General features: G+C 40.5%; 1 protein-coding gene across 3 annotated transcripts in view; it reads left to right on the forward strand.

Annotated features, from left to right (window-relative positions):
* Positions 1 to 26892, forward strand: part of TRPC4AP (transient receptor potential cation channel subfamily C member 4 associated protein) — a 156081-nt gene extending 129189 nt beyond the window's left edge. For 2 of the 3 annotated variants that reach the window (XM_029610932.1, XM_029610933.1), the window contains 5 exons: positions 6084 to 6224; positions 7729 to 7840; positions 8333 to 8445; positions 10720 to 10926; positions 21803 to 26892. In XM_029610932.1, coding sequence (XP_029466792.1) covers positions 6084 to 6224; positions 7729 to 7840; positions 8333 to 8445; positions 10720 to 10926; positions 21803 to 21940 — 711 coding nt within the window. In that variant the 3' untranslated portion in view covers positions 21941 to 26892. The remainder of the gene's footprint in view (positions 1 to 6083; positions 6225 to 7728; positions 7841 to 8332; positions 8446 to 10719; positions 10927 to 21802) is intronic. The other variant, XM_029610934.1, reaches the window with a different exon arrangement.
* Positions 26893 to 27231: the final 339 nt, after the last annotated feature.

Raw genomic sequence — 27231 nt, forward strand, 5'->3', positions numbered from 1 at the left:
CTCTTCTTCAGGCGCAGTTCTCTGCTTCTCCCATCCCTGTCCGGTCAGACCCTCAGCCGGTGGCGCCTCCGCCTCCAGTCTTATGCTTAGGCACTGGAGCTCACCTCGGCTCCCTATGGGTGTTCCCAACAGGAATCCGGATAGCACTGATGATGAGGTTGATCCTGATTCCCTGGAAGATGGGAAAATTCCTCCAGGGCTGGAAACGATGATAAAAACCTATTCTAAAAAAAAAATACCAGCAGTTCTGACAGTTGGGAAAATTATAGACCAATATCCAACCTGCCCTTTCTCTCAAAAATTCTCAAAAGCAGTTTTATCACAACTAGAAGACGTATCTAGATGACCATTGCATCCTACATTCAAACCAATTCGGGTTCAGGAAGAATCACTCAACTGAGACTTTACTCATATCCTTAATAAACCCCATACTACGGGGATTTAACTACGACAAATCCTACTTTCTGGTTCTTCTAATGGCAGCCTTTGACACTGTTAACCATGCCCAACTATGCCAGCAGATGAAAAAAAATTGGAATTGACGGCTATGTAATCCTTCTTATCAAAAAGAACTTTCCAAGTCAAATTGGGCAACCATCTGACACCCTCCCGATTGATTCAGGTGTCCCTGTGTAAATTACTATCTGACTTGGGTATCGCCTTCTACCTATACGCCGATGGCATTCAGTTTTTTATATCCCAGGCAACAAATCTGTTGATAATGCAAGGCTGACTCTCGCGTCGCGCATGAAGACTATACAACATGAACTGTCTAAACTCAAGCTAACTCTAAACACTAAAAAAAACTGAAGTCATTCTGTTAAGAAGAAATCTACCTATAGTGAGTCCTCAAACACTTGATCTGGGTAACTTCGATATTATACCCTCAGACCAAGTACGAGATTTAGGTATACAGATTGACGAGTTCCTAACAATGGATAAGCACATAAATAAATTAATCAAATCTGGCTATGCCAAATGGGCTTACTACATAGCCTGAAACCTTTACTGACTCATGCAGACTTCCGCATGGACCTGCAGACTCTCATCTTCTCAAACTTAGACTACTGTAACTCTCTGCTACTCTGAGTACCCAATTATCTTCTAAAAAAAAAAACCCCTACAATTATTACAAAATGCCACTGCTAGACTCCTAACAGGATCGAGGAAATTTGATCACTTCTCACTCTGATAGCTCTTCACTGGCTACCTGCTCAATCCTGTATCAACTACAAAGTCCTAACATTAATACACTCCACCATCCACTCTAACAACTCTGGCTTGGTAGGTGTATCTATACAATCATACAAGCCGCAGAGATCATTAAGATCTCAAAACAAAGGATTACTAGCTGTGACATTATAGAACACTCACCTAACTAAAATAAGAGACCGTTTTTTCTCAATAGCAGGCCCAAAATTATGGAACTCTCTGCCTGACTCTCTGCGATTGACTCCAGACACACAGAAATTCAAACATGACCTAAAAACATGGTTATTTCAAAATGCCCTTAACCTAACTTAAAATCATCTGAACTCAGAGCATGCACCCTCAAAGACAAAGTCATTTAAAATGTTTCTGACCTTTTCCAGTCAATGTACATGTTAATCTATAATATGTACGTCATGTTGTAAACTGAACTTTTATTTGGAACGAAGGTATATAAAATGGCAAAATAAATAAACGTATCGAACCATGTTGTGGATCTTTCATAGAGATGAACTGCCGGCCCTGATTTCCCATGCCTTGAAACAGCTGGGTGTCCCTGGTTTGGATGCCATATCGGTGCAGAGGAAGCATTCCATTTTGGTTTCCTTAATTAAAGCCTCTTGTTATTTTTTTCCCTGTGATGGATGCCATTCTGGAATTGATTGATCTGGAATGGGAACCCCAGAGGCAAATTTTAAAGGGGGTCGGACATTGGAAGGCCTGTATCCCCTGGAACCGGCTGTGAGAGACTGTTTGCATTTTCCCAAAGTGGATGTACTGGTATGTGCCATCTCTAAGTGGATGATTATCCCCATAGAGGGAGGTGAGACCTTGAGGAATGTACATGATAGGAGGATTGAGGCTATTAAGCAAGCCTTTGAGGTGATGGCAATGACTTTATAGATTGCTTTCTGTTGCACCCTAGTGGCGTGATCTTCTCTGTTTCACTCTCAGGAAATTGATGAGTCTGGAGGGAATTCCAGATTGGTTATGGAGCCTGCTGTCACCTTTTTAGCAGATGCAGGCTGTAATTTGGTCTGGTCCTCAACCAGAGGAGTGGCTTAGTGATAGCGGCCAGGTGTCAACTCAGGTTGCGAAATTGGTCAGCTGACACAGCCTCCAAAGCTAATCTTACCAAGATGCCCTTTAAAGGCTCGCTCTTGTTTGGGAGCGAGTTGGAGACACTGGCTGGTAAGTGAAGCGAGTCTCCGGTTCCACAGTTGCCGGAGGATAAGAAGCAGTTAGAGTGCTCGTTTGGTATGAGGGATTATCTCTGGGGTTCCAGGCGGTTTCGTTGCTACAGAGGGTCTACCTTTCAATGGATTCAGCCTTTCGGTAGGTCTCAGTCCTTTCGTTCCTGATAGAGAGGAGCAGGCTTGGGTGGTGGACCTTCCCGAGCTCCCCAATGAAGGTTTGCCAATCCACCTTGCAGATCAAGAGATAGGGGGACCTCCCTCTATCGGAGGTGGGTCGAGATTACGTCGGACCAGTGGGTCCTGGAGGTGAAATGAGAAGGGGGATGCACTGGAATTTCACAGTATTTCTCTGGATGTGTTCATGGTGTCTCCTTGCCACTCCCCACAGAAGAAGCAGGCAGTGAAGTTCACACTTCAGAGGCTCCTTAGGCTGAGGGCTGTGGTTTCGGTGCCCAAGTCTCAAGAAAGTATGGGGCGATATTCCATTTATTTTGTTGTGCCCAAGAAAGAGGGCTCTTTTCATCCCATCCTGGATCTCAAGAGGGTTAACTTTCATTTGAAAGTGGCTCATTTTCACATGCAAAAACCTTACGCTCTGTGATAATCAGAGGCTTACCTTCATAATCCCATCTGATTAGAACACCAACGCTTTCTATGCTTTGTGGTGTTGGGGCGCCATCATCAGTTTCGGGCATTGCTCTTTGGTCTAGCTACCACTCCCAGAACATTTTCCAAGGTTATGGTGTAGTAGCAGCAGCAGCCTTGCAAAAAGAAGAGATCCTGGTGCCTCCATATTTGAACAAGTGGCTGATTCGAGCAAGTCTCAGGAAGAGAGCCGCCTGACACTCAAGGTGATCTTATTGCAATAGCTCAATTGTGTGGTGAACCTGACCAAGAGCAATCTTCAGCCACCCCAGTCGTCTGAGTATCTGGGGGTCCGGTTTGACGTGGGGCAGAACAGAGTTTTCCTACCGGAAATTCAGATCCAGAAATTGATGTCTCAAGTGCATCAGTTGCTGAACACCATACACCCGATGGTGTGGTCCTACCTACAGGTGCTCGGCTTGATGGCGACTACCCTGGAAATGGTGCCTTGAGCAAGGACACATATGTGTCCTCTTCAGTTGGAACCCACAGTCTCAGGATTATGCGGTTTTGGTTCCACTTGCCGATGAAAATCTGCTCCAGCCTCCAGTGGTGATTGCAGGAGGATCATCTGAGAAAGGGAGTTCCCTTGTCCTCTCCGACCTGGTTAGTACTCACAACAGATGCAAGTCTCCATGGTTGGGGGGGGAGGGGTCACTGTTTGGAGTTAATGACCCAAGGGCATTGTAATGCTGAAGAGTCCTTTTGGAACATCAATCGCCTGGAAGCCTGGGTTGCTTGCAGTTCAGCCACAGGCTACAGGATCAAGCGGTTCGTGTGATGTTGGTTAACGCAATGACTGTGGTCTATATCAATCGCCAGGGAGGAACCAAGAGCCAGCAAGTGTCATAAGAAATAGACCAGCTTTATGGAATGGGTGGAAGGTCATCTGCAGATGATCTCGGCCTCTCACATTATAGGAAAAGACAGCGTAAGAGTGGACTTTCTCAGTAGGGAGAATCTGGACACAGAGTGGGTGTTGTCAGCTGAGGCGTTTCAGCTGATTGTGGATTGCTGGGACCTTCCATTCCTAGAACTGCTGGCGACTTCTCGCAATGCGAAGGTTCCTTAATTCTACAGTCGCAGGAGAGATCTGTGGTCTCTGGGAATAGATGCTCTCGTACAGGTCTGGCCAGAAGACAGATTGTTTTATGCCTTTTCTCTGTGGCCCTTGGGAAGGATAATTCACAAGATAGAAGACCAGAGGGGGCCAGTACATCTGGTGGCACCAAACTGACCCAGGCGTCCATGGTATGCAGATTTGCAAAGATTCCTCTTCCTGCCGCACATGGATCTGTTACAGCAGGGACCAGTTCTTCATGAGGATCCAACTCTGTTCTGTCTTACAGTTTGGCCTTTGAGAGGGCTCGACTGTTTAAGCATGATTATTCCTCTGCTGTGATTGCCACCTTACTCCATGCTCACAAGTTCTCCATTTCCTTGGTTTATATGCAGGTTTGGATAGTTTTTGAGGCCTGGTGTGAGGAGTTGGGTGTTCTTTTTCAATTAAGATCCCACTCATTCTGGATTTTTTTTTTTTTTTTGCAGGATGGGTTGAATAAAGGATTGGCCCTTGAAGGTGCAGGTTTTGGCTCTTGCCTGTTTCAGAGGTTACCTGTTTTTAATCAAGGTTTTTGCTAGTCTGTCCACGGTTGCTTTTGAAGAGAATACTGGCAGGCTGGGGTCACTGCAGGGCTGTATATACTGTGAGGTCAGCTTTCTCTGTCTCCATCTGCTGGCAGGGGAGCTTAAACCCACTGATCCTGAGTCCATCTGTCTACACTAAGGAAAACGAAATTATCAGGTAAGTAATTTCTCCAATATATTTCAACTCTGCTAAATAGGAAAAATTGTCAGTATAAAAATGAAAAAACATTCTGTACAATTCTGAAAGTATATGACAGTCACAGAATTGCAGCTACAATTCTGCGGTGATTATGAAGCTTGTCCTCTAATGTTTCTGCATAACTTGCCAGTATCTCTCTGGAGAAGTCTGCAGCCTTGCTGGGACTGTTTAAAAGAAAAAGAAATATACCATAAATCATGAAATATCATCATAGTAAAGTGCAAAAGAAAGCAGAAGTTGCCCAGACTCAAAGGAACGAGATGGGAAACTCGTTTATTTAAAAACCCCATATACCCTACAGTCTCCTCTGTAACAGGCATAGCTGCTTGTGATAGAAGTTTTCTGTTTTGAAATGCTAAGCAATAGATATGATCCCTGATGTACTACTTGTATTTCTCAATGTTTTAATGATTTGATCTTAAAGAAACAAATAGGACGTCTTCTTTTTCCAGTCTGCTAAGATGAGGGAAGTTTATTTAATTGTACACACTTTAAAGGTGGTATAGATGGTTTAGCTGTTGTATTTGCTTGGTTTTGAAAAGAAGCAAGTAAACCCAGTATCCCCTTTTGAACCTTTTTATGATGTACTTCTATTAGTTTTTTATTTTAAGACATATAGAAATCATCAACAAATAAGATATAGATGATATATTTTATTGGACTTTCATAATATATTTGTCTCTAGTTTTCAAGGGCTGTGCTCCCTTTGGGTCAATACAAAAATGAGTTAAGCATGAAATTGCTCAAACATGCAAGCAAATTACAGGTGGCCTTACAGAGATGGTGTGGTATTAATGGATTTCAAAGCTGTAAAAAGTTATAAGGGAACTAACTTTTGAGAGCTATCATATACAAATGTTGATTTATTTCTACATATCCAAGTGGGCTAGCCACACTGTTTTAAGATACAAGTGTACATCAGTATGATTGGGTGAGAAGTTCGAATTGAACTGCAAGTTCTTTAACCAGAACTTAGTTGTGCTTAAAATTATTATTAGGAATTTAGAGGGTACAGCTGGGAGCACCTGTAGGTCTTTCAGGAAATTTGCTGTTGTTGATGCCTTAGATATATTAGATTTTCACAAGGTTGAGTTTCTGGAGGCTTGGAGGGTAAGTGCTCCCTCTGTCCCTCTGTACACAGAACTGCTGTCTCTTAAGAAGTGTCTGCTTTACTCTTCTGGTGACAGCACATCCTGTACTGCATCATAGACAGTGAGTGCAAATCCCGAGACGTGCTTCAGAGTTATTTTGACCTCCTTGGAGAGCTGATGAAATTCAATATTGATGCTTTCAAGAAATTCAACAAGTATGTCAACTCTGAGGACAAGGTAAGAGACTTGTGCTTTTGACTGATTTATAAACGGAAAAGATTCATATGTTCCCTGAAATATAAGACCTATGAGCATGGTTCTGTGACTTATGGATTCTGGAAGTAGTGCCTGGAGTCTGCAGGGCATGCTGTTCCTTGGTGCATAGTGGATAGTAATATTTTTCCAAATTCTGTATAATATGAATGATGCAATTTACTATTCCATCAACATTCTACTATTTATGTTTGTGTCCCCTTGTTAGAACAGTTCTTTACTATTATAGTGGTTAAGTGCATAATGCAGATATTAAGTGACCTTAGTCTTCCACAAAGGGCCCACTGGGGGAGAGTTTCTTCCAGGTAATTGAATTTATTAGAGCTTATTCATTAGCAATAGGAAAGCAGGAAGCAGACTGAAGAGAAGAATAATAGAGATGGGTTAAGGCAATGCCAATAGCATGGAGGCTCTTATTTTTTAAAGGTACATACTGCAAAATACACACAATTGCCTACTACTGCATTACTATATCCATAAATACTGGTAAACACGCCAGATTACCTAATGTCTTTGATTATCAATCATCATACTATAAATGCTTACTTATAAATGTAACAACTAACCATCCTATACTTTTAGCCAGCATACAAACAGCTGAGGTGATCAGCAGAAACCATCTATGTACTCTTTCCTCCCTTCCACTGTTGTTGGATTGCTGAAAGCACCAGCGGGTCTTGTGACTGTCTGGCTTGAACTTTTCTTCCCCACACCACCCTATCTCATATATACATTCTCCTTCCATCCCTTCTTGGCTACTGTTTCTACAGTCTCTTAGTTATGCACAGCTTGATCATCTGATTTAGCTAAGAATTTATATACGTGTTGGTAAAATTGGCTGGCATGATGCTGAGCTTTTCAAGCCTGAACATACATCTGTGCTATACAGCACTGAAATCCTGTCAATCTCTGACCCCAGAAACAAGGAGCCTTGCATACTACCCAGTCACCAACCAGGCACCAATGCAAGCAAAAAAGGGCATGTTGGTATTTCTTTCAGAAAACCCCCACAATGCCAGGTTACTTAGTGTAATATAGAAGCTGTGGCTGTTCCTCAACCCCCAAGAAGTTCAAACATAATGCATAGCTATTGAAAGAATGTGAACATAGAAACACTTGGAAATTAATAGCTTTCTTTGACAGGCTTGCTGTGTAAAATCTTATGTACTTTAGTGGAATAAAAGACTGTATAAATAATCTCCAATACAAATTGTTCAAAGCAGATCACAAAATTTACATTCATAATTGATAAAACAATACAATATGCATGAAATATATAAAGCTTTTACTCCTTCCAATAAATCTTTTGAAGGAATGTTGCTTTTCTGCTTTTCCTTCTTGGCAGAGGTGGGGACTGTAAGCAGCCTGAGCTGAGCTGCTACTAAACCATTTAACCAATTTCATAAATATTTCTGCAGATTTTTTTTTTTACCATAACCTTTTATTAACCCTGCTGCTTTTTCTTTAGTTTCAGATTTTTTTGAATCAGATCAATAGTTCCCTGGTTGACTCAAACATGCTGGTGCGCTGCATCGCGCTGTCACTAGACAGATTTGAGAACCAATCTGATGATATTAAAGGTGAGAAGGAAACTCCGTGAATGTTCGTGTGATTAGCATTGCACAGATAGATCATGGCTGTAGAGTGATATTAAGGAAAGCTTTTGCAGCAGAGTACATTGAATATATTAACATATCCCGTGTCTCCAGGGGTTTGCCCATGAGCTATTGCAGTTCTCTTGCTAGTGCTGTGATCCACAGAACGCTCCCTGTCATATGTTCATGGCCTGCTGCCCCTGCTCCCTCTTCCTGCCTTGTGCATGTGGGCTGTCATGTCCTATCCTTGTTTCCTGTTGGTGCTACCATCTCCACCCCTATTTCCATGTGTTGGCAGCCCACCATCCTTTTCCTGCTTCTTGTCTGAGCTAGTACCACGCCACCCCCATTGCTTTTCCCCATGTACACTTTTGATCATAGAAACAGATCCCTAAATTTACCTTACTGACACTCGCAAGGGAGTAACGTTTTTTTTGACTATTTGAAGTGTATAAGCAGTTGCTCTTTTTTCTATAGTTGCAGAAGTAATGTCAGAGTGCCGCCTCTTATCCTACATGACACATGAGTCCATACGAATGTCCTTCCTGTTCCGGCTCATTAACATTATTCACGTACAAACACTAACACAGGTAAGAGAGTTTTTATTATGCAAAGTATTTTGCCTGAGTGCTGTTCTGTGCATGAGTTAAAATAGGAAACAGGAAGAAGGCTACTTCTAACTTTGTTTGCCTCTCCATTTGTATATGTATATTTGTTAGTGGCTCTGAATGTACTGATCATTGAAAGTTAAAGTAAACTCTTTTATTTATTTATTTAAAAATTCTTCTATACCGTCGTTAAGTTAGGTAACCATCACAACGGTTTACAGTAAGGCACGATAATAAAAGGAATGGTATAGATTACAACTTAATCATGTGCCATCTTAGTACGCTAACATTTTAATACAATAAACTATGTGTGTAAGTTAAGCTTGTATATTGGGACCAAATTTGGCAGTTTATATTTAACCTTAATATGCATTTGTATGTTACAAGTAACAACTTCAATATTGGTGCGTCCTTGTTAATCAACTGGTTTTCTCCTTCTCTTTATCTTTTTTTTATAAAAAAAACTTGTTTAAAGAGCCAGGTTTTCAGATTTGTTTTGAATATTTTTAAATTTCTCTGCAGCCTAATTTCGAGTGGCATGGTGTTCCACAGCACGGGGCCAGCCAGTGACAGTGCTCTTTCCCTTAATTGCGTGAGGCGTGCTGTTTTAACCGAGGGAACAGTTGTTAGAGCCTTATTAGCCGATCTCAGGTTTCTTTGCGGGACATGTACGTGTAGTGCAGTGTTAAGCCAGTCAGCTTTTTCCTCGTGGATTAGTTTATGAATAATACATAAAGCCTTGTATTGTATTCTTTGTTTGATTGGAAGCCAGTGTAATTCAGCGAGTGTTCCTGTAATATGGTCATTCTTTTTTTTGCCAGTCAAAATTCTAGCAGCTGAGTTTTGTAAAATTTGCAGTGGCCACATTGTAGATTGTGGTAGTCCTAATAGTAGGGAGTTACAGTAATCTGTGCTAGTGAATATCAATGCTTGCAGGACTGTGCGAAAATTGTTTAGTGTTAGTAGAGGTTTTAGTCTCCTCAGGATCATTAGTTTTGCATATCCTTCTTTTATTTTCAATGATATGTGTTGTTTCATGTTTAGCTCAGGGTCAATTATTACTCCTAGATTCCATACTTTTGTTGCTAGCCCGGTAGCTTGAGTATTTTTGAGTGTGGGTGTTGGATGTATGTGATGTATGTTTTTACGTTCTAGGTGTAGGAATTCTGTTTTGTCTATGTTTGTTTATTACTAGTTCCATCTGATTTAGGAGCTGTTTGATTATTTCAAGATACATATTGGCAAGTTTCATTGTTTCTTCAATGGTATTTACAATGGGTAGCAGTAACTGTATATCATCTGCGTATATGTAATGTATTATTCCAAGTCCCACTAGTAGGTGACACATCGGGAGGAGATAAATGTTAAAAAGTGTTGCCGATGGTGCTGATCCCTGTGGTACACCGGTTAGCAGTGTGACTTTGTCTGAGAGTGTATTTTTGATTTGAACTTGAAAACATCTATTGTTTAAGTAATCCTCAAACCATTTTAATGTTTTATTAGTGAGCCCTATTTTTTTAAGTCTGAGTAGTATTTTATGGTTTACTGTGTCAAATGCTGCAGAGAGATCTAATAGAACCAGAATGTAGTGTGTTCCTGTATCAAACCCTCTTAATATATTATCTGATAAGGCCAGTAGCAGAGGTTTGGTACTGTAGTGTTTGCGAAACCCATGTTGTGTGGGGTATAATTATGTTACTTTCAGTGTGGTTTGATAATTGTTTTTGTACTGTTTTTTCAATTAGCTTGGCTAATAGGGGTAAGTTTGAGACTGGTCTATAGTTATTGAGATTTAGGGGGTCGAGGTTCTTTTTCTTAATTATTGGTTTGATTATAGTTCCTTTCAGCTAAGGGAGCTCCCTCTCCCCTTAGTATTAGACCACTGCAACATAAGTCTTAAGAGTAGTACTGCAAACAGGGCATATGCTAGATATCTTCGATCTTTAATTCCAGTTTGTCAGCTCTCCTACTATGATGATATTTATATAGTGCTGTACAGTTTGCAGCTGTTTACAGATGCAGTGTGAGATTTATCTTGCACAGCTCTCTGTACTAGCCAATGTTTATAGTACTGTACAGTTGCTTTTTATTAGTGCTGCTCATTCATTGCAGCTCTTAAAGCAAATGCAGTGTTGTGGATCCATAGTGCTGTGGAATTGATGTTGTCCCAGAAAATCGCACTCCTTTTACCTGAAGAATAAAGATCTATAACCTTACCAATTTTATTACTTATATCTTAATCTATTTTTATTGCAGGAAAATGTCAGCTGCCTAAATACGAGTTTAGTGCTCTTGATGCTGGCCCGAAGAAAAGGCAAGTTACCATTCTACTTACACACGCTGCGAAAGATGGAATATACTGAGAAATACCCTGGCTTTATTCTCAACAACTTCCACAGCCTGCTGCGCTTCTGGCAACTGCACTATCTCAACAAGGACAAGGACAGCACCTGCTTAGAAAATGTACGTGCCTTTGTCCTGCCTTCTCTTACAGTGAAGAGATGAGGAAGGATGCAGAGTCAGAGCAGGCATCTCCTAACATTGGTTCAGCCAGTCAGTCTTTGGACTCGATGGTTTAGCTAAGCGGGTTCTGAGGATCCATTCCCTGTTCATGCTTTCTTTCATGCTGCGATTGATGCACTCAGCTGTTTAGGAAAGTTGAACCATTACAGCAGTGCTCAGGGACTGGTCAAAGCAAAGCACTGGGAGTTAGCTTATAGGCCAAGCAAAGAGAGGTAAATTGCTACATGGGATCTCTCACTGTCAGAAAATGTAGAGGTAAACTATATAGCTTTCCCTGCTTCCAGAGAATCTTATTAGCTGTTTCTGCTTTAGGGGTGTCTTCCAGGTCATGGATATTTAAAGAAACACTGTACAATGGCCCTGCTTCAGGGGTTGGAGTTTCTCAGAGATAGTGAAAAAGCACATCCCCTGTATGTACCTGGATCAGTCCAGACTCCTGGGTTTTGCCTCCCCTCCAGCAGATGGAGACAGAGAAATTTTGATGGACTCTGCCATAAATACCAGGATGCCACCTACAGTCCGTCAGTATTACTCAGTGACATAGTGAGGGCCCTTTGCCCTCACTATGTCACTGAGACCGACCAATAGCAGCGGTCGGTCCCAGTGACATAGTGAGGGCAAAGGGCCGTCGGCGCCATTTTGATTACTGGCAAGCCAACGGCCCACGCCCAGGAGATCATTCCCGGACCGCTCCTGGACCCCCGCTGGACCACCTGCCAAACGTCCCTGGACCACCAGGGACGTTTGGCAGGTCTTGGGGGGGGGGGGGGTCAGGAGGGTGGGGGGTTGCAGTAAATTAAGTCGGCAGGTCTTGGGGGAGTCAGGAGGGTGGGGGGTTGTAGTAAATTAAGTCGGCAGGTCTTGGGGGGGGGGGTCAGGGGGGGGGGGGGGTTGTTAATTTAAAGGGTTGGGATGGGGGGGGGGGTTTGGGGGGGGAGGGGTTCCCAGAGAAAGAAACGTTTTCTGATCTGGGGAGTGGACCGAAATGGCCCTCCCCAGACCCGAAAACAAAATGGGGAGAAAAAAAAAAGCTATGCACTCCCCTAATTTGCTCCATAAGACGCCCAGACGCAGAGCCGGTTTAGCACAATTTTTTTTTTTTTTCCCCCTCTGAAGCCTAGGTGCGTCTTATGGTCAGGTGCGTCTTATGGAGCGAAAAATACGGTAAATCATAGTTGTTATATCCCCGTATTTCTCCTCTTCTCTTAGGTATATGCATATAGATCCTTAAGTCTCATCTCACAGGGCTTTGTGTGTAAACCTTACACCATTATGGTATCCTTTTTCTGGACCACCTTTACCCTTTCTGGACCCATTCAGATGTATAGGCTCTAGAATTAGACACAGTATTCTATTTATTTAGGAGTTTTATATACCATTGTTCCAAAAGAAGATCATAACAGTTTACAGTATTAGCATTCATAATCATGATCAACAGGCATGTGCTTTGTGTTAATGTTCACTCTTACATAAAAACATAGAAGTGACGGCAGAAGAAGACCAAACAGCCCATCCAGTCTGCCCAGCAAGCTTTCACACCTATTTGTTTTCATACTTATCTGTTACTCTGACCGCTGAGGTCAGGGCCCTTATTGGTAACTTTTTGGTTCCAGTTCCCTTCCACCCCCACCATCAATGCAGACAGCAGTGCTGAAGCTGCATCTAAGTGAAGTATCTAGCTAATTGGTTTGGGGTAGTAACCGCCGTAATAAGCAAGCTACTCCCACGCTTGTTTACCCTGCCTGTGCAATTCAGTCCTTGTTGGTTGTCTGAATATAAATCCTCTTTACTTCATTCCCCCCTGTCGTTGAAGCAGTGAGCTGCGCTGGATATGTATTCCAAGTGAAGTATCAGGCTTAATTGATTCAGGGTAGTAACAGCCGTAATAAGCAAGCTACACCCAAGCTTATTTGTTTACACAGACTATGTAATTCATTCCTTGTTGGTTGTTGTCTGAATATAAATCATCTTTTCTTCATTCTCCCTGCCGTTGAAGCAGAGAGCTATGCTGGATATGCATTGAAAGTGAAGTATCAGGCTTACAACACCATAGAGAATACATATTCTAGTTCATTATACATCTTCAAAGATATCATAGTAGTTCCTATCTAATTTAGTTCATATTAATTCATTCTAGGTTTACATAATAGTGGAAATAGATTGTAATCACACTAGTAATAACTTTATATCATTCATTATATATTGATTGTTTGACTAGCATTATCTCTCGTAGTGTTAATGCAGTTATCAGCATTATAGTTGTTTACGTTAAATGGTAATTCTTTCTAAAGAGCCATGTTTTCAGTTCATTCTTGACGTTCTTTTTTTTTTTTCTGTTATCTGATATAATGGCTCAGGAAGTGAGTTCCACAGTTTGGGGCCTGCTATGGAAAACATTCGGTCTCTTATGTGCATTAAGTGTGTGTTCCGAGTGGAGGGTACCATTAGGAGACCTTTGTTTTGTAATCTTAGGTCTCTCTGTGGTGTATAGAGTTGTAGTGTCACTCCTAATAGACATGGATCGATATTGTTGATGATGCTGAATATTAATAACACTTTATGATGAATTCTAGATTGTACAGAAAGCCAGTGCAGGGCTATCAGGGAGTGGGTGATGTGTTTGAATTTCCTTGTCCCTAAAAGGAGTCTTGTTGATGCGTTTTGATGTAACTGTAGTGGTTTTAGTAGACTTGAGGGGGAGGCCTGGTAAAAGGGAGTTGCAGTAGTCTAAGTTTGAAAATGTAAGTGTTTGTAAGACAGTGCAGAAGTCTTGTGTTGTTAACAGAGGGTTAGTCTATGTAGAATTCTTAGCTTTTGAAGTATCCTGATTTGATTAATCTGCTTATATGCTTTTTCATAGTGAAGTTCTCGTCTATTTGAATTCCAAGGTCTCCAACCTCATTTCTAGATTTACGGTCGAGTTTAGAGTTGTCTCTCCTTAACCATATAATTTCCCTTTTTTTTGTGTTAAGAGTTAGTTTCAGTTGGGAGAGTTTTTGTTGTATGGCCTTCATGTATGTTGAAAGGGTTGCTGCAGTTTTAGTGATTGTTTTGTCGAAAGGGATATAGAATTGTATGTCATCTGCATATAGGAAGAAGTTAAATTCCCAGATTTGCTAGTGGAGTGCATATAGACAGGAGATAGATGTTGAACTGAGTGGCTGAGAGTACTGAACCTTGGGGGATGCCAGTATCGATCGGAAAGGTGTCTGAGATTTGATTACCTAGTTTGACTTGGAATGTCCTATTTTTTAAGAAGGAAGAGAACCATTTGATGACATTCCACCTATTCCAGTTTCATTCAGCTGGTTGCATAGCAGGGTGTGGTCAACTGTGTCGAATGCTGCTTTTAAGGCTATTAGTACCAGAATATATGATTTATTGTTGTTTAAAGCCTTGTAGAACAGGATCAGTTAGAGATGAGTAGAGTTTCTGTTGAGTGATTTTTTTCGGAATCCAAACTGGTTTCACTATAGTATCTTGTTGTCTTAAAGGTGGTTTTCTAATTATGATAAAGCTGCTTTTTCTAAGACTTTCGCAATGAAAGGCAGATTTGATATTAGTCGGTGATGGTCCCAGTCATCAATTCTGCCATGTTTTATGTTTTACAATTGGTTAATCACAGCTTGTTTTGCCTTGTTAGGGACCAGTCCTTCTGCTAATGAATGGTTAGTCATGGTTGTGACTATTGTGGTTATTACACTGTTTATGTTTTTCAGGGTACTTGCTGGGATAGCGTCCAGTGGGTGGGTCACGGGTTTCATATTGGAGATATTTAATTTACTTCGTTTCGATACTGTATCAAATGAGTTCCATTTCGCTTGGGTAGGTTGTTTTTCTGGTTCTTTTGATGGTCAGTCAGGGGAGAATTGTGATTTTAGTGTATTGATTTTGTTTACCAGTGAATTAGCATATTCATTGCATGATGCCTTTGTGAAGTCGTAGTAGTTTGAGATGGAAGAGGAAGGATAAGAACATGCCATACTGGGTTAGACCAAGGGTCCATCAAGCCCAGCATCCTTTTTCCAACAGTGGCCAATCCACTGTTGGAAATCCAATCCAATCCACCCAAAAACTAAGTCTTTCATGTTACCGTTGCTAGTAATAGCAGTGGCTATTTTCTAAGTCAACTTAACAGCAGGTAATGGACTTCTCCTCCTTGATTAGATTTTTCTGGTTTCAAATAGAAATTTTGAATTAAATATTACATCATGAATTTGTTTTGCATAGTATAGCTTTTTAGTTTTATTGATTTGTTCAAGGTATTTAGTTAAGCAATTTGTATTTTTCTAGATCTTCCCTCAAGTGGTTGTTTTTTTTTCTCCATTGCTTTTCAAGGTTTGTTTAGCATGTCTTAGCTCTTTGCTATACCAAGGTTTCTTTTTTTTAGTTGTGTAGCTACCATTTTGGAACATTTTTTCCTGGATTGGGCATAGAGTATCAGCTATGTCATTGATGATTTTGTCCCAGGAGTCAAAAGATAAGGAAGCGTTATGATTGAACTCAGATTTTACTTTTAATGGTTTCTTCAAGTGTTTCAGGTTCTATGTGTTTTCGATACTTAAAAGATTGATTTTTTTCTGTATTTGTTTGTTTTGTGGTGAGAAGAGATACTTTTGCCTGTATTAGCTGGTGATCAGACCATGGTAATATTTTTTGGGAAAGATTGATTTTGCAGTTATTGATTGGCGAGTATTAGGTCAAGGATGCGTGCATCCTGCTTTGTGGGTGGGGTTGGTCACAAATTGTGTCCACTCCATGGCTTCCATAGTATCTAGGAAGGTTTCATGCGAAGTAGATTTTGGCAAGCTGTCTACATGGAGGTTAAAGTCATCTACTATTAGGGTTGGTTCAAGTGCTGAGAACACTGTAGTGAAGGTTTGAATTAAAGGTGAAACAGGCTTTTTGGAGTGTTCGGGTGGGCTATAGATCACCCCAATATTTAGTATTGGAGATTTAAGTATTGCAACTTCATTGGGTGGGTTTATCTTCACTTTGTATGATTTATGTTTAAGATTTTTTTTTTTTTTTGCAGATTATTAAGAGGCCTCCACCTTTTCGTTTGGGTCTGGTGAAGTGAAAGATACCATAGTTAGGGTGATCAGTTTGGTTTAAGAGGACATTATCACAGTCTTTCAGCCATGTTTCAGTGAGGCAGAAAATAGTGGGGTTTAGTTCCTCTAGGTGTAATTTCTCCAATGAACTTGTATAGAGGCATTATATCTCTATGCAGCCCAGCATCCCACTGTCCATGGCCACCCCCTTATCAGCCTTGAGGTTATTAGACATGGTCACTCCACGTTCTCTCTCCTGGTTAATGCTTTTCAGTATGCCATCTCCATCATATACTGCTCCCTCCCATTTGTGCCCCAAATGCTTATTTTTTTTGCTTTGAATCTTAACTTTCAAGCACACAATCACATCTTAAGTTTCCTTAATACACCACTTTACGTCTAGTCTCTCAGGTCTCGCTTGCCATGTTGGAAACTCTAAACACCACTTTGCTACCTAGTCAGATCTAGGGATAAGTTTTTGACCAAATCCAGAGACTATGGCCAATATTCCTGTTCTGTAGAGACTTGCAGTAGGAGGGAGGCTTAGGTTCTATGTGAACCTTTAACATATTGTAACCGATACTTGGGTCCTTCAGGGATGTAGATTACATCAATTGACTTTACCTCCAAATTGGTCATCAATGAGAGGTTTAATTCCAGGCAATCTTCAGGAACTGCTGAGGTTAGAGATGTTCATCCTCTTGGAGGCCAGAGCATCAAACTTGTTCCACCACAGGAGAGAGGGTGGTTCCCAAAAACACAGGAGAATTCCACCTCATCCTAGACCTAAAGGCTGTGAACCTCATGATAGAGATGTTCAAGATTCTTTCACTGGGAGCTTTAATACCCCTTCTAAACAAAGGAGACTAGCTATGTTCTCTGGATTTAAAGAGAGCCTGTATACACATAAAGATGCAACCCATTTACAGGAAGTATTTCAGATTTGTAGTTGGGAACACCACTTATAATATCACGTCCTGCCTTTTAGCTGGGGATCAGCCCTGTTACTGTTCACAAAATTTCTTGGCATTTTTATATAGACTTTGGGGGTTCATGTGTTTTGAACGATTGGGTGATACAAGGCATCTCTAAAGCAGAGGCAGAAAGATCCATTCTAAGCACAGAGTGCAGAACATGACTAGGGGGTCAGCATAAATTAACCCAAAATTAAATTGAGTTTGACATCCCAACTGGAATTCATAGGCTATACATAGTCCAAAGCATTCCTCCCTGCCAGCAGACATCTCAGACTGTCTCTGCAGTGGGGGAAGTAAGATAGTTGGACAACATGGAATATGTTAGCAGTGTTTGGCCTTATTGCCTCAACAGTTCATGTACTGCCCATGGCATGTTTTCATGTTAAAGATTAAACAAAAAGAGCTAAGTAAACCCAAAAGGGCAATCAGCAACAAAAAAAGGGGGGCTAGATTAATCTATAGATATTTCACTCGCTATTTTTAATTTATAATTTTTTATTTTTTGTTTAATTTTTAGTGTTTATAGTATTTTGTGTATAATTATTTGAATGTATTTATTAATTCTTGGTTGAAGACGACTTACAACAAATATCCATTGCTGAGCGGGACACAACTCAGGTGGAAGTAAAACTGCATCAGCAAGCCTGACGGCGTCTCTCTGAAATGTGAAAAGAGCGCCCGGTCTTCTCAATCATTTGCAGTTTCACTCAATAGTTACACAGCTTTGACAGCTTTCTATTAGCTTTGACAGCTTTTTATTAGGGAGCAAAAAACTCTTATGAGTAAGTGTCTTTTGAACCGGCTTGCTGTAATCCTAAAGATGCAGTAACTTCATTACAGACGGAGACGGAGTGACAAACTTAAAGCACGGCTCTACTGCGGCCGAAGTTTCGCTGAAAATAGCTTCATCAGGAGCCTAAAATATCACAAAGTTTGTATGAAGAACTTCTCACAAGTCCGTCGTCTCAGTGCAATGCAAATACAATTAAACTTTTCTATTTGCTGTTAAAATCTTCTATATCGCGTCTTTAGTCATTTTGTATCACTATTTAAACAAAGAGATCAATAAACAATTTTTAAAAAAAGTTTCATGTGCTTATCTTTCAGCGGAGCAAAAGAGAATTATCCTTACTTTGGGACCTCTTGGTCTCTCACGTAGATACACAAAGACAGACAGCACTCAATAAATTCAGCACTAGGTTTTAACAGACCAAACAGATGCTGGCGCATCCATTGGGGATTAGGTAACGTGATGACGTGTTTGATTTAAAAATCAGTCAGAGGAACACCTGTAGATCTAAATCTGCATTCAGTCCTTGCGGCTGAAGAGTCTGTAGGCGGTGTATCCACCGCTGCTCTGATTGAAGAAGTAGGCGATCAAAATCTCCTCCTCTCCATGATGGAGTAATTTGTTCCAAAACACAAACCCGTACCTCATCAAATGTATGCGACAAATCCTGACAATGAGGCACCAAGGGGGCAGTGACTCGACCATGTGTTAAACAAGAGCGATGCTCTATGAGGCGGGTTTTTAAAGAACGTTTTGTTTTGCCCACATATATTTTCAAATAGGGACACTGTATCATGTAGATTACGCCCACAGAAAATATCAATAACCACTTGTTTGTCTGTGGGCGTAATCTACATGATACAATGTCCGTATTTGAAAATATATGTGGGCAAAACGAAACGTTCTTTAAAAACCCGCCTCATAGAGCATTGCTCCCTAATAAAAAGCTGTCAAAGTTAATAGAAAGCTGTCAAAGCTGTGTAACTATTGAGTGAAACTGCAAATGATTGAGAAGACCGGGCGCTCTTTTCACATTTCAGAGAGACGCCGTCAGGCTTGCTGATGCAGTTTTACTTCCACCTGAGTTGTGTCCCGCTCAGCAATGGATATTTGTTGTAAGTCGTCTTCAACCAAGAATTAATAAATACATTCAAATAATTATACACAAAATACTATAAACACTAAAAATTAAAAATTAAAAAAACAAAAAATTATAAATTAAAAATAGCGAGTGAAATATCTATAGATTAATATAGCCCCCCTTTTTTTGTTGATGTTTTCATGTTAGACATGCCTAGTAGACCTTAATCAGTCCATTGAAGGGCTTCAAGAATGTAAGAGTGTATCAGAAAAGCTCAGGGTCTCCTTGTCCTTGTGGCTTTCCCATTCAAAACTGACCAGACACATGCCTTTCTAAATGTATCCTCCAGTTGTTTTAACCACAGATGCTGGGCTGGGAATGTGTTTGGATGGGTTTCACATTCAAGGCCTGTGGTCCCTTCAGGAAAAAGAACTACACATCAACAAAGTGCAATGCATTATGTTCTAAATGTTTTTGGTAACCAGGTGTCCAATCTGTTTCCTAGTTCAGACAGACAACCAGGTGCCAATATTGTACCTAAACAATCAGAGAGAAACAGGTTTTCTCCTATGTCGGGAATTTGCCAAGTTTATGGTTCTTGGCCATCTCAGTAGGGACTTTCCTAAAAGCCACATAGTTGGCAGGAAAGTAGAATGTTCTGGCAGAGAAGCTGAGTTGCCAATAAATCCCCCCACAAGTGGTCTCTGGGATAGTGTGTGTCATGAACATCCTTTTCTTTCAGTGGGGAACTCCCAAGATGGTTCTGTTTGCAACAGCCCAGAACAGAACAGTACCAACTTTTTGCTCCAAAAATAGAACAGAAAGTAGTCTGGCATTGGATCATTAATCAAAGAGATTTCTTATACATGTCTCCACCATACCTCTACTTATAAAAGCAAAAAAAAATAAATTCAGAAGTGACCCAAGGTACTCTGATTCTCATGGTTTCCTCTTAGCCAAGAGATTTGGTTTCAGTTTTTTGTTTTTTTGGGGTTTTTTATAGGACTTATCTGTCAGAAAAAAAATGAAGTTAGATATTTTGCCAGCATTAATAGTTTCTTCATTCCAACCTTCATTCTCTCACTTTCCAGTTTGGTTGTTGAGTAAAATAGTTCAAGCCTACTGTCTTTCTGATTCAGTGTCTCAAATTATTCTGGCTTTTTAGAAAGGACTTCACTAATAACTTCATGGTTACAAATGGAGACTTTTTACAAATTGGTTTGAGATCATGGCCCATATAAAAACCACTTGAATACTTTCTTCATATATTTGAACACAAAACCAAGTCAGGGTTCAACCTAGTACAAAATTTTTATCACAATGTCCAAAAAGGCCCAAAGCTTCAAGTTTTACCAGAACTGCAGGCAGAAAATGTCCTTCGTTGATAATCGTGAGACCTGCTATAAGTATCTGGGAGAGGATCACATGTCCCACTGTAACATCTGCACAAATAGATCATCAAGGGCTGTCAATATCCCCAAATTGAGATTACTCTTATTCTGAAGACATGAAGAAAATGTCTGGATCCACCAAACCAGCGTAAAAGGCATCGAACAGTAAGCACCATGAGCCACACTGAATGCTGGAGACACAGAAGTGCCAGAAGTATCATCTTCTCCTTCAGCACCTAAACATTGGCCTAAAGAACAAGACAGATCTTGCACTGAGTATTGTGTTTTCAGCACAGTGTCAAGGGGAAACTATGCTGAAATACCAGTTCTGATTCTTCCCCCCCACACACACACACACATAGCTGCAAGAGCAAGGACATTATGGAGGCTTTCAGACCCCAAAGTGACCGTGCCTGAAGAGAAACCGCACCTTCCAAACAGAATTCTTTCTATGATAATTTTGGAGGTCCATCTTCAGGCTTTCAGTACTCCTTGAGAAATCCTGAAGATGGTCATGTGTTTATCTAGAGAGTCTGAGCAATTATGGGCATCCCCTGTGGAGCTTGGTTTCTAAGTAGAATAGTCTCTTGATCTACTATCAGACATCTCACCTCTGACTCCTGAGGATTCTCATTGATCTGAAAGTCAAAAGAACTCTGGTTCTTACAGGACAAGCAGGATGGTTGTCCTCACAAATGGGTGACATCGAGGATGGAGCCCAACCACGGAAAACTTCTGTCAAAGTTTCAGGAACTTTGACTGGCCCCTACTGGGCATGCCCAGCATGGCACTAACCCTGCAGCCTGCAGGGGTCTCCCTTCAGTCTTCTTTTTTCCGCGTAGCAGTTGCCACGCGGTTAAGGAGCTCTTACCACATTCCTGACAGGAATTCTTTAACTAATTTCTTGAAGAAAAATTTGCCCCTCAGGGGTCTCCCTTCTTCAAATTTTCCTCCGCGGGACTTCGGTAAGTTTTTGCCATCGTTTTGGTCGGCTACCGTCGAGTTCGGCCCTCGAGGCCTGTTGGCCTTTCCTTTACATGATCTTAAGCATCCCTCCTCTTATTCTTAATTGAAGACTTTTCAGTTTGTACATATATCAGGAAGCTTACATAGGTTATATGCTAAAAAGAGCTGCACAGATTTGAATGCATGCTTAGCATTGCAGGGGATAAGACACAGCTTATATCATGCAATAGTTTGTCATCAAATGCCTTAGATTCTGCCTCCTAATGTGAGGAAATAGTTATTGTAGGATGGAGCTACTGGGACTTTTAACAGGAGGGTATTTCCATTACAGCCCTGACTATCCAGGGAACGGCTGGTGGTATAACATCTTGCAGCTGCAGGAATATGTACAAAAGTGCTGCTTAAAGATGTTAGCAAAGAGAATCTTAATTTAATCTTGTATTATTTTTACTCACTTCACTGGGAAGAAATGTTGAGAGTTGTGCTGGAAAGCATGTGGCCCTCCCCAACTGTCCTGAGTCCTGTAATGAGTGTTTCTATCTTTTCCTTTTTCTCAGAGTTCCTGTATTCGTTTCAGTTACTGGAAAGAGACTGTTTGTATACTGCTGAGCTCGGACCGAACATCACCTTGTGCCATAGTTAGCTACATCGACGAGGCCTATGTGGACATTGGGAAAGAGTTTTCTGAGGACTGAATCTCTGCTATGAAGATTGTCTCAAGAGTAATGGATATTCAGGGAATATACTGTTTAGCATATGTGTATTTGGACTCGGAACCATGAAGTTTACCTGCATCATTTGCGGACTTTGTCTCCTCCTGTGACATTGTTCACCAGGTGAGATTTTGCAAACGGTGATCTCCCTGGCTAACAGATTCAGTGACATAGATATTGTGTTTTGTTTTGGTTACAGATTTACTTGCAGAAATAGTTGATTGCATTTCCAATTTTCATTTTGGTCCTGCCCCCCCTCTTGGTGGTTAATCATTCGGATGATCTACAAGACCCAGTAATGGCAAGGATCTGATATTGCCCTTGTCGTCTGTGACTTTTTTTCCTGGATGCCTCCAATGGACATTTCTAAAAGCACAAGAGAGGCCCCAAACCCTGGGACCAGATGTTGAAACGTGTCCCCACAGCCAGGATGCAGGCTACCTATCTAATCACAGCTGGACAAGCAATGTTGAGTATTGCTTTACTGAGTTGCAGTTTGGAGGATTTAGAATTGGGTTGAGATTATATATCTGTTTTTGATTCTCAAGAATTGCAGCTTTTTGAAGCTCCAGAGGTGTAGCCATGTTAGTCTGAGTACCCAAAATGGCATGGGCTGGTGGTAGCACCTTATAGACAGATTTATTGAAGAATAAACTTTTCAAGGACACATCTGACAAAGTGGATTTTTGCCCTCGAAAGTTATGCCTTAATCTGCTAGAGGGCAATAGTCAGAAAAGTGGTTATCGGAAACAACTTATGAGGCTAAAATTAGCCAGATAAGTTGTCAGGAATATTCAGCAGGATAAATGTCCCCTGAATATACTCACCTAAAGTTATCGGAGTAATGTTACCCAGATAATTTTCAAATCTAACCAGCTATATCTGAATATACGTAGTTTTAAAGTTATTTGAATATTTGTAAAGGGATATATTAGAACATATCTGGTTAAGTGGAAGAGAAAAGGGAAATAAAATCCCTTGCAGACGTGCTGGCACGATCCCCCACAAAGTAACAAATTGAAACTAATGTTGGTCAAAGTATCCAAACATCTGCCCCCCCCCCCCCCCACACACACACACCCATCAAAAATAATTGTTTAAATATTGCAGGCCTATTGGCCAGAGGCGTCTTCCTGCTCTCCTCTCCCATCCCCAAATTCAGCAAATGGTGTCCGTCCCCCCCAGAGTCCTTCCTCAAGCCCTCCCTCCCACCTGCAACCCCCTTAAAATCTCCTTTCAGTTTTGCCCGCTGCTCTCTTAACTTCCCTGAGATTTTCCCATCTATCTAATGACTCATTGAAGTACCCCCTCATTTTAATGAATTTAGTTTTCCTGAAGTCTAGGATCTTCGCCCAAGAATGAATAATCACCACCTGTGCTCTAATAATAAACCACACCATCCAGTAAACATTGGATCCCAAGTAATTAAACATCATGACATCAGAAACACTGCCCCCATTGCTAAGCACCAGTCCAGTGTTGCTCTGTTACCAGTTGGCAGGACTGTTCTACCTACTTATAGTCAGGATGTCCCAATAAATATCCAGCAGATTGAAATTACTTAGCAATTGCACTTCCCCTTAAATAGCAATTTTGTGAATATCTTCCATTAAATCTATTTCTTCTTCCTAAAAAGTTGATCTGTCTTTCATATCAGTATAGATGGTTGTTCCATTTTTTCTTTCCAGATTAACCACCTTACTTTGTAAGCCCCCTTCTGTTGCTCTATTTTTTATATATAATACCATTCCCCCTCCCTTTCTTCCTGAATAAGTTGTAACCCAGAATGACTATATTCCAGACATGGTTTTCCGTGAGTGCCAGTACATGTGAGTCAGCCTCTTCCATTACTACTTCTAGATGTAGGACTTTCTTCCCATGCTATGAACATTAGTATATATAGCTTTCGCGATTTTGCTCTTTTTTTCCCATTTCTTTACAAGGGTTTTATTTAACTGAGCCACTCTTTTACCCATCTCAGATGATCCTAGTTTAAAACTTCCCTCAGTAGGTTTGCCAGACACTTCCACTCTTCTTCACTAGGTGCATGTCACTGCTCAGCAGTCCTCAGAGTGCCATCTCATGGTTCAAGAAACTGAAACACTCTCTTGTCAGCACCATCTATGCAACCATTCGTTCTGTTCAGCCTTGATCCTGAACTGGGAAAATGTAGGTGAAAACCACCTGTGCACCTGTCTGTTTTACTCTCTCTCCCAGAGCCATAAAGTCACTAGGATAATATGTGTGGTCAGCAGATGGATGCTTCTGTGACCCACCACCACTATCTTTTGCTTCAAGACATAGCTTCCTCAGTTTCAGGGCACATGAGCTTAGTTTTCCTTCATATCCTGGGATGGCTTCTCCATTTCCAGGGCTGCAGACTGGTTCTTTAGCTCAAGTGAAACTGAATTGGGGTGAAGGCTCTACTGGCTTTAGTAATATATGTCCAACTGACATTTTGCACTCCAGTTTCTCCTTCCCCCTCCACTGAAGTTTTCACTTTAGATGTCTCAAGAAGCATTTCATCGAGCTCTTAGCACCTTGATATATATTAAAAAAAAAAAAAAAAAAGAGAGAGAGAGAATGAATCTTACCAAAGTCCCCTACCTTTTCTTCAGCTGACCAGCAAGTATAATTAGCTGGCTTCCTTTCTGTGAAATCTAGCACCTACACACTGATTCTCTTTATGTAGTCCTGTTTGTTTGCTCTGTGTAATTGCAGTGTATCCTGTCTTTTAGTTTATAAAATGTTTTTTTGTATCCATCTAGTCTAAAGTCTATAACAGACGTTCCCAGACCTGTCCTGGGAGGCTCCTAGCCAGTCAGGCTTTCAGGATATCCACAATGAATATGCATGATATAAATTTGCATACTGTGGAGGCATTGCATGCATATTCATTGCGGATATTCTGAAAGCCCTACGGGCTGGGGGTCATCCAGGACAGGTTTGGGAACCACTGGTCTATAAAGAATCCTATTTCCTTGCTACAAAAGATCAGACCAACTAAAGGTAATTACCTGAAGGAACTACTAAGAGATTGCTAATTAAGCCCTCCCCCCACCCACAAACTTTATTTAAATGTTCTGCTTTGGCAAATGACTAACAGTTACTCTAAGTTACTTCCTTATATTTTTCTGCGAATCAATGTCAAATTTATTCTGGTTAATCCAACCCCCTAATTAGTGAATTAATCTGTAATAAGATTGAGAGAGAGAGTACTAAAGGATAGGAAAAAAATCAAACCTCAAAGCAGCTCTTTCCCTTCTAAAATTCCTGTCTATAAATTAAACAGTTGTTGTGGATGCAGTAAGTGATTAATAGGGAGTTATCTTTAAACAGTTGGCCCTCTGTATCATTTTTATAAATTAAACAGTAACAGTAAACCAGCAAACAAAAGCAATGTAAAAAAGTTTCCCGTTTTCAAAAATAAAAACTGAAAAGCAAAGAGAAAAAAAAACCTTTTTTCAAATAAGGTCACAGCTCTTGAATCAAAAGCCATAAAAAATACCTCTGTTTGTAGTTGATCCTTTCTAAGAATGACCCATGATGCTTTGAAAATATTTTGTGGGGACTTGAGGGGGAGAAGAGTTGAGCGCTTGAGTTTTGTTTGAGGATTGAGGATCACCCATTAGGATTTATTTTTCTGCCACTTAATTAGGTATATTTTGAATATAGCCTGTTAAATTATCTGGATACATATACTGACGTAACTTTAATCCTGTTCTGAGGCACATCTCGACTTAGCCGAATAACTTATTTGGTAAACTCTGACTTTTGGAGTTAGCCAGGTAAGTTATCCAGCTAAGCTAATTCCACCCTAGAATGCCTCCAATTTATCAGGATAAATGTTATCTGGTTAATGATTTAGCCAGATAAAATGTATCTGGTTAAAGAGGCCAGATGTTTAAATCTTGGGGTTTGTCCACCTAATTCAAGTTATCTGGACAAACCCCTTTGAATGTGGACCAGTTAGTCTATCGGGTGCCACCAGCCTCTGAGTAGCTTTTTGAAGTTTTAATCCTTTAGATTTTTGATTTGTTTAGAACTGATTTTATTTTATGTTACAAGGAGCAGACTCTGCTGTCTTTCCTGTGCCTCATTTTTTTTGAGGTTCCCTTATGTTGCTGGAAGACTAGCCATTTTAGCAGAATTATTTTGTGCCTACAATTATCTGGGCAAGGAATCATTTATAATATTTTGACCCATTCCAGTGTTTACGATACGCTTCATTTTAGTATTCTTGGGTTTATGTACAAAGGAACAGCAAGGGGTTTGTTACCTATTCAGATGAGGCTATTTAAGCTGCTTGTAATAACTGGAATGGCTCAAACTGTTATGCAGTTGAATTAATTTTTTGTATCTGGTGATTAAACTATAACTCCTCATACTCTGCAGTGTGGCTGTGCTTCAGAGTGACTCTGTTTGGAATTCTTTAAACTGTTTTCCTGGGATCAGCCATATTGGCACATGTTGGTGACATCTTTGCTAGTCTGGACCAGTCAGATTTAGTGCATATGATGTCTTTGTGAAATCTCTGCCAGTATTGCTGCACCCTGGGATGCAAGGAAAGCAGATGTCAAGATTAAAGAATTCTGAAGTCAGTGGCATGCAGGTGAGCAAGCTCTTTTTTTAAACCATTAGATCATTATTAATTTTTAATTTATATAGTCCCTTTCGTCGTCTTTTCTTAGCTGGCTTTACACTTGACTGGAGAACGTTGTTCCTGGCTGATATAATGGGCTAGTCTGTTGCCAGCTGCAGATTCCTAGAAATTATTTTGTATACTTTACAGGCTCTAATAGGCCATCATTTCACACAAAGTTATGGTTGTTTTCCTGGAGCTGTTTTTCTGGCACTTCTGGTCCAAAAATCTAAATAGATTTTTTTGTAATCTAAATAAAGCTGAATATAAATATATATTTTTGTTAAAATAAGTTTATATGTAATCTGGGTTTTTCTTGAATGTTTAAGGTGGTCATATATAGCTAGTCTCATTAAATCATTAATGGATTTATTAAATTTACCAGTTGCTTTATGTGGTAAGTCAGGTCTTGCCTTTGACCACCTGTTTTTAGTATAATATGGAGAAGGTCTTTGTAAGGATAGTCCAAGTATTTTGGCACTTTAAAGTGTTTGCTGGTGTTGGGAAGAGGAGAGAGAGCCACCAGTTTTTAGCCCGTATCCCTCTGTAGTGTGTTGGACAGATGGCTCTTAACCCAAACCTCAATATGACGGAGTTAAGTTATAATACTACTTTAATTTTCTTACACGCT

This window comes from Rhinatrema bivittatum, chromosome 8 (assembly GCF_901001135.1).
Source record: "Rhinatrema bivittatum chromosome 8, aRhiBiv1.1, whole genome shotgun sequence".
Classification (NCBI taxonomy): Eukaryota; Metazoa; Chordata; class Amphibia; order Gymnophiona; family Rhinatrematidae; genus Rhinatrema; species Rhinatrema bivittatum.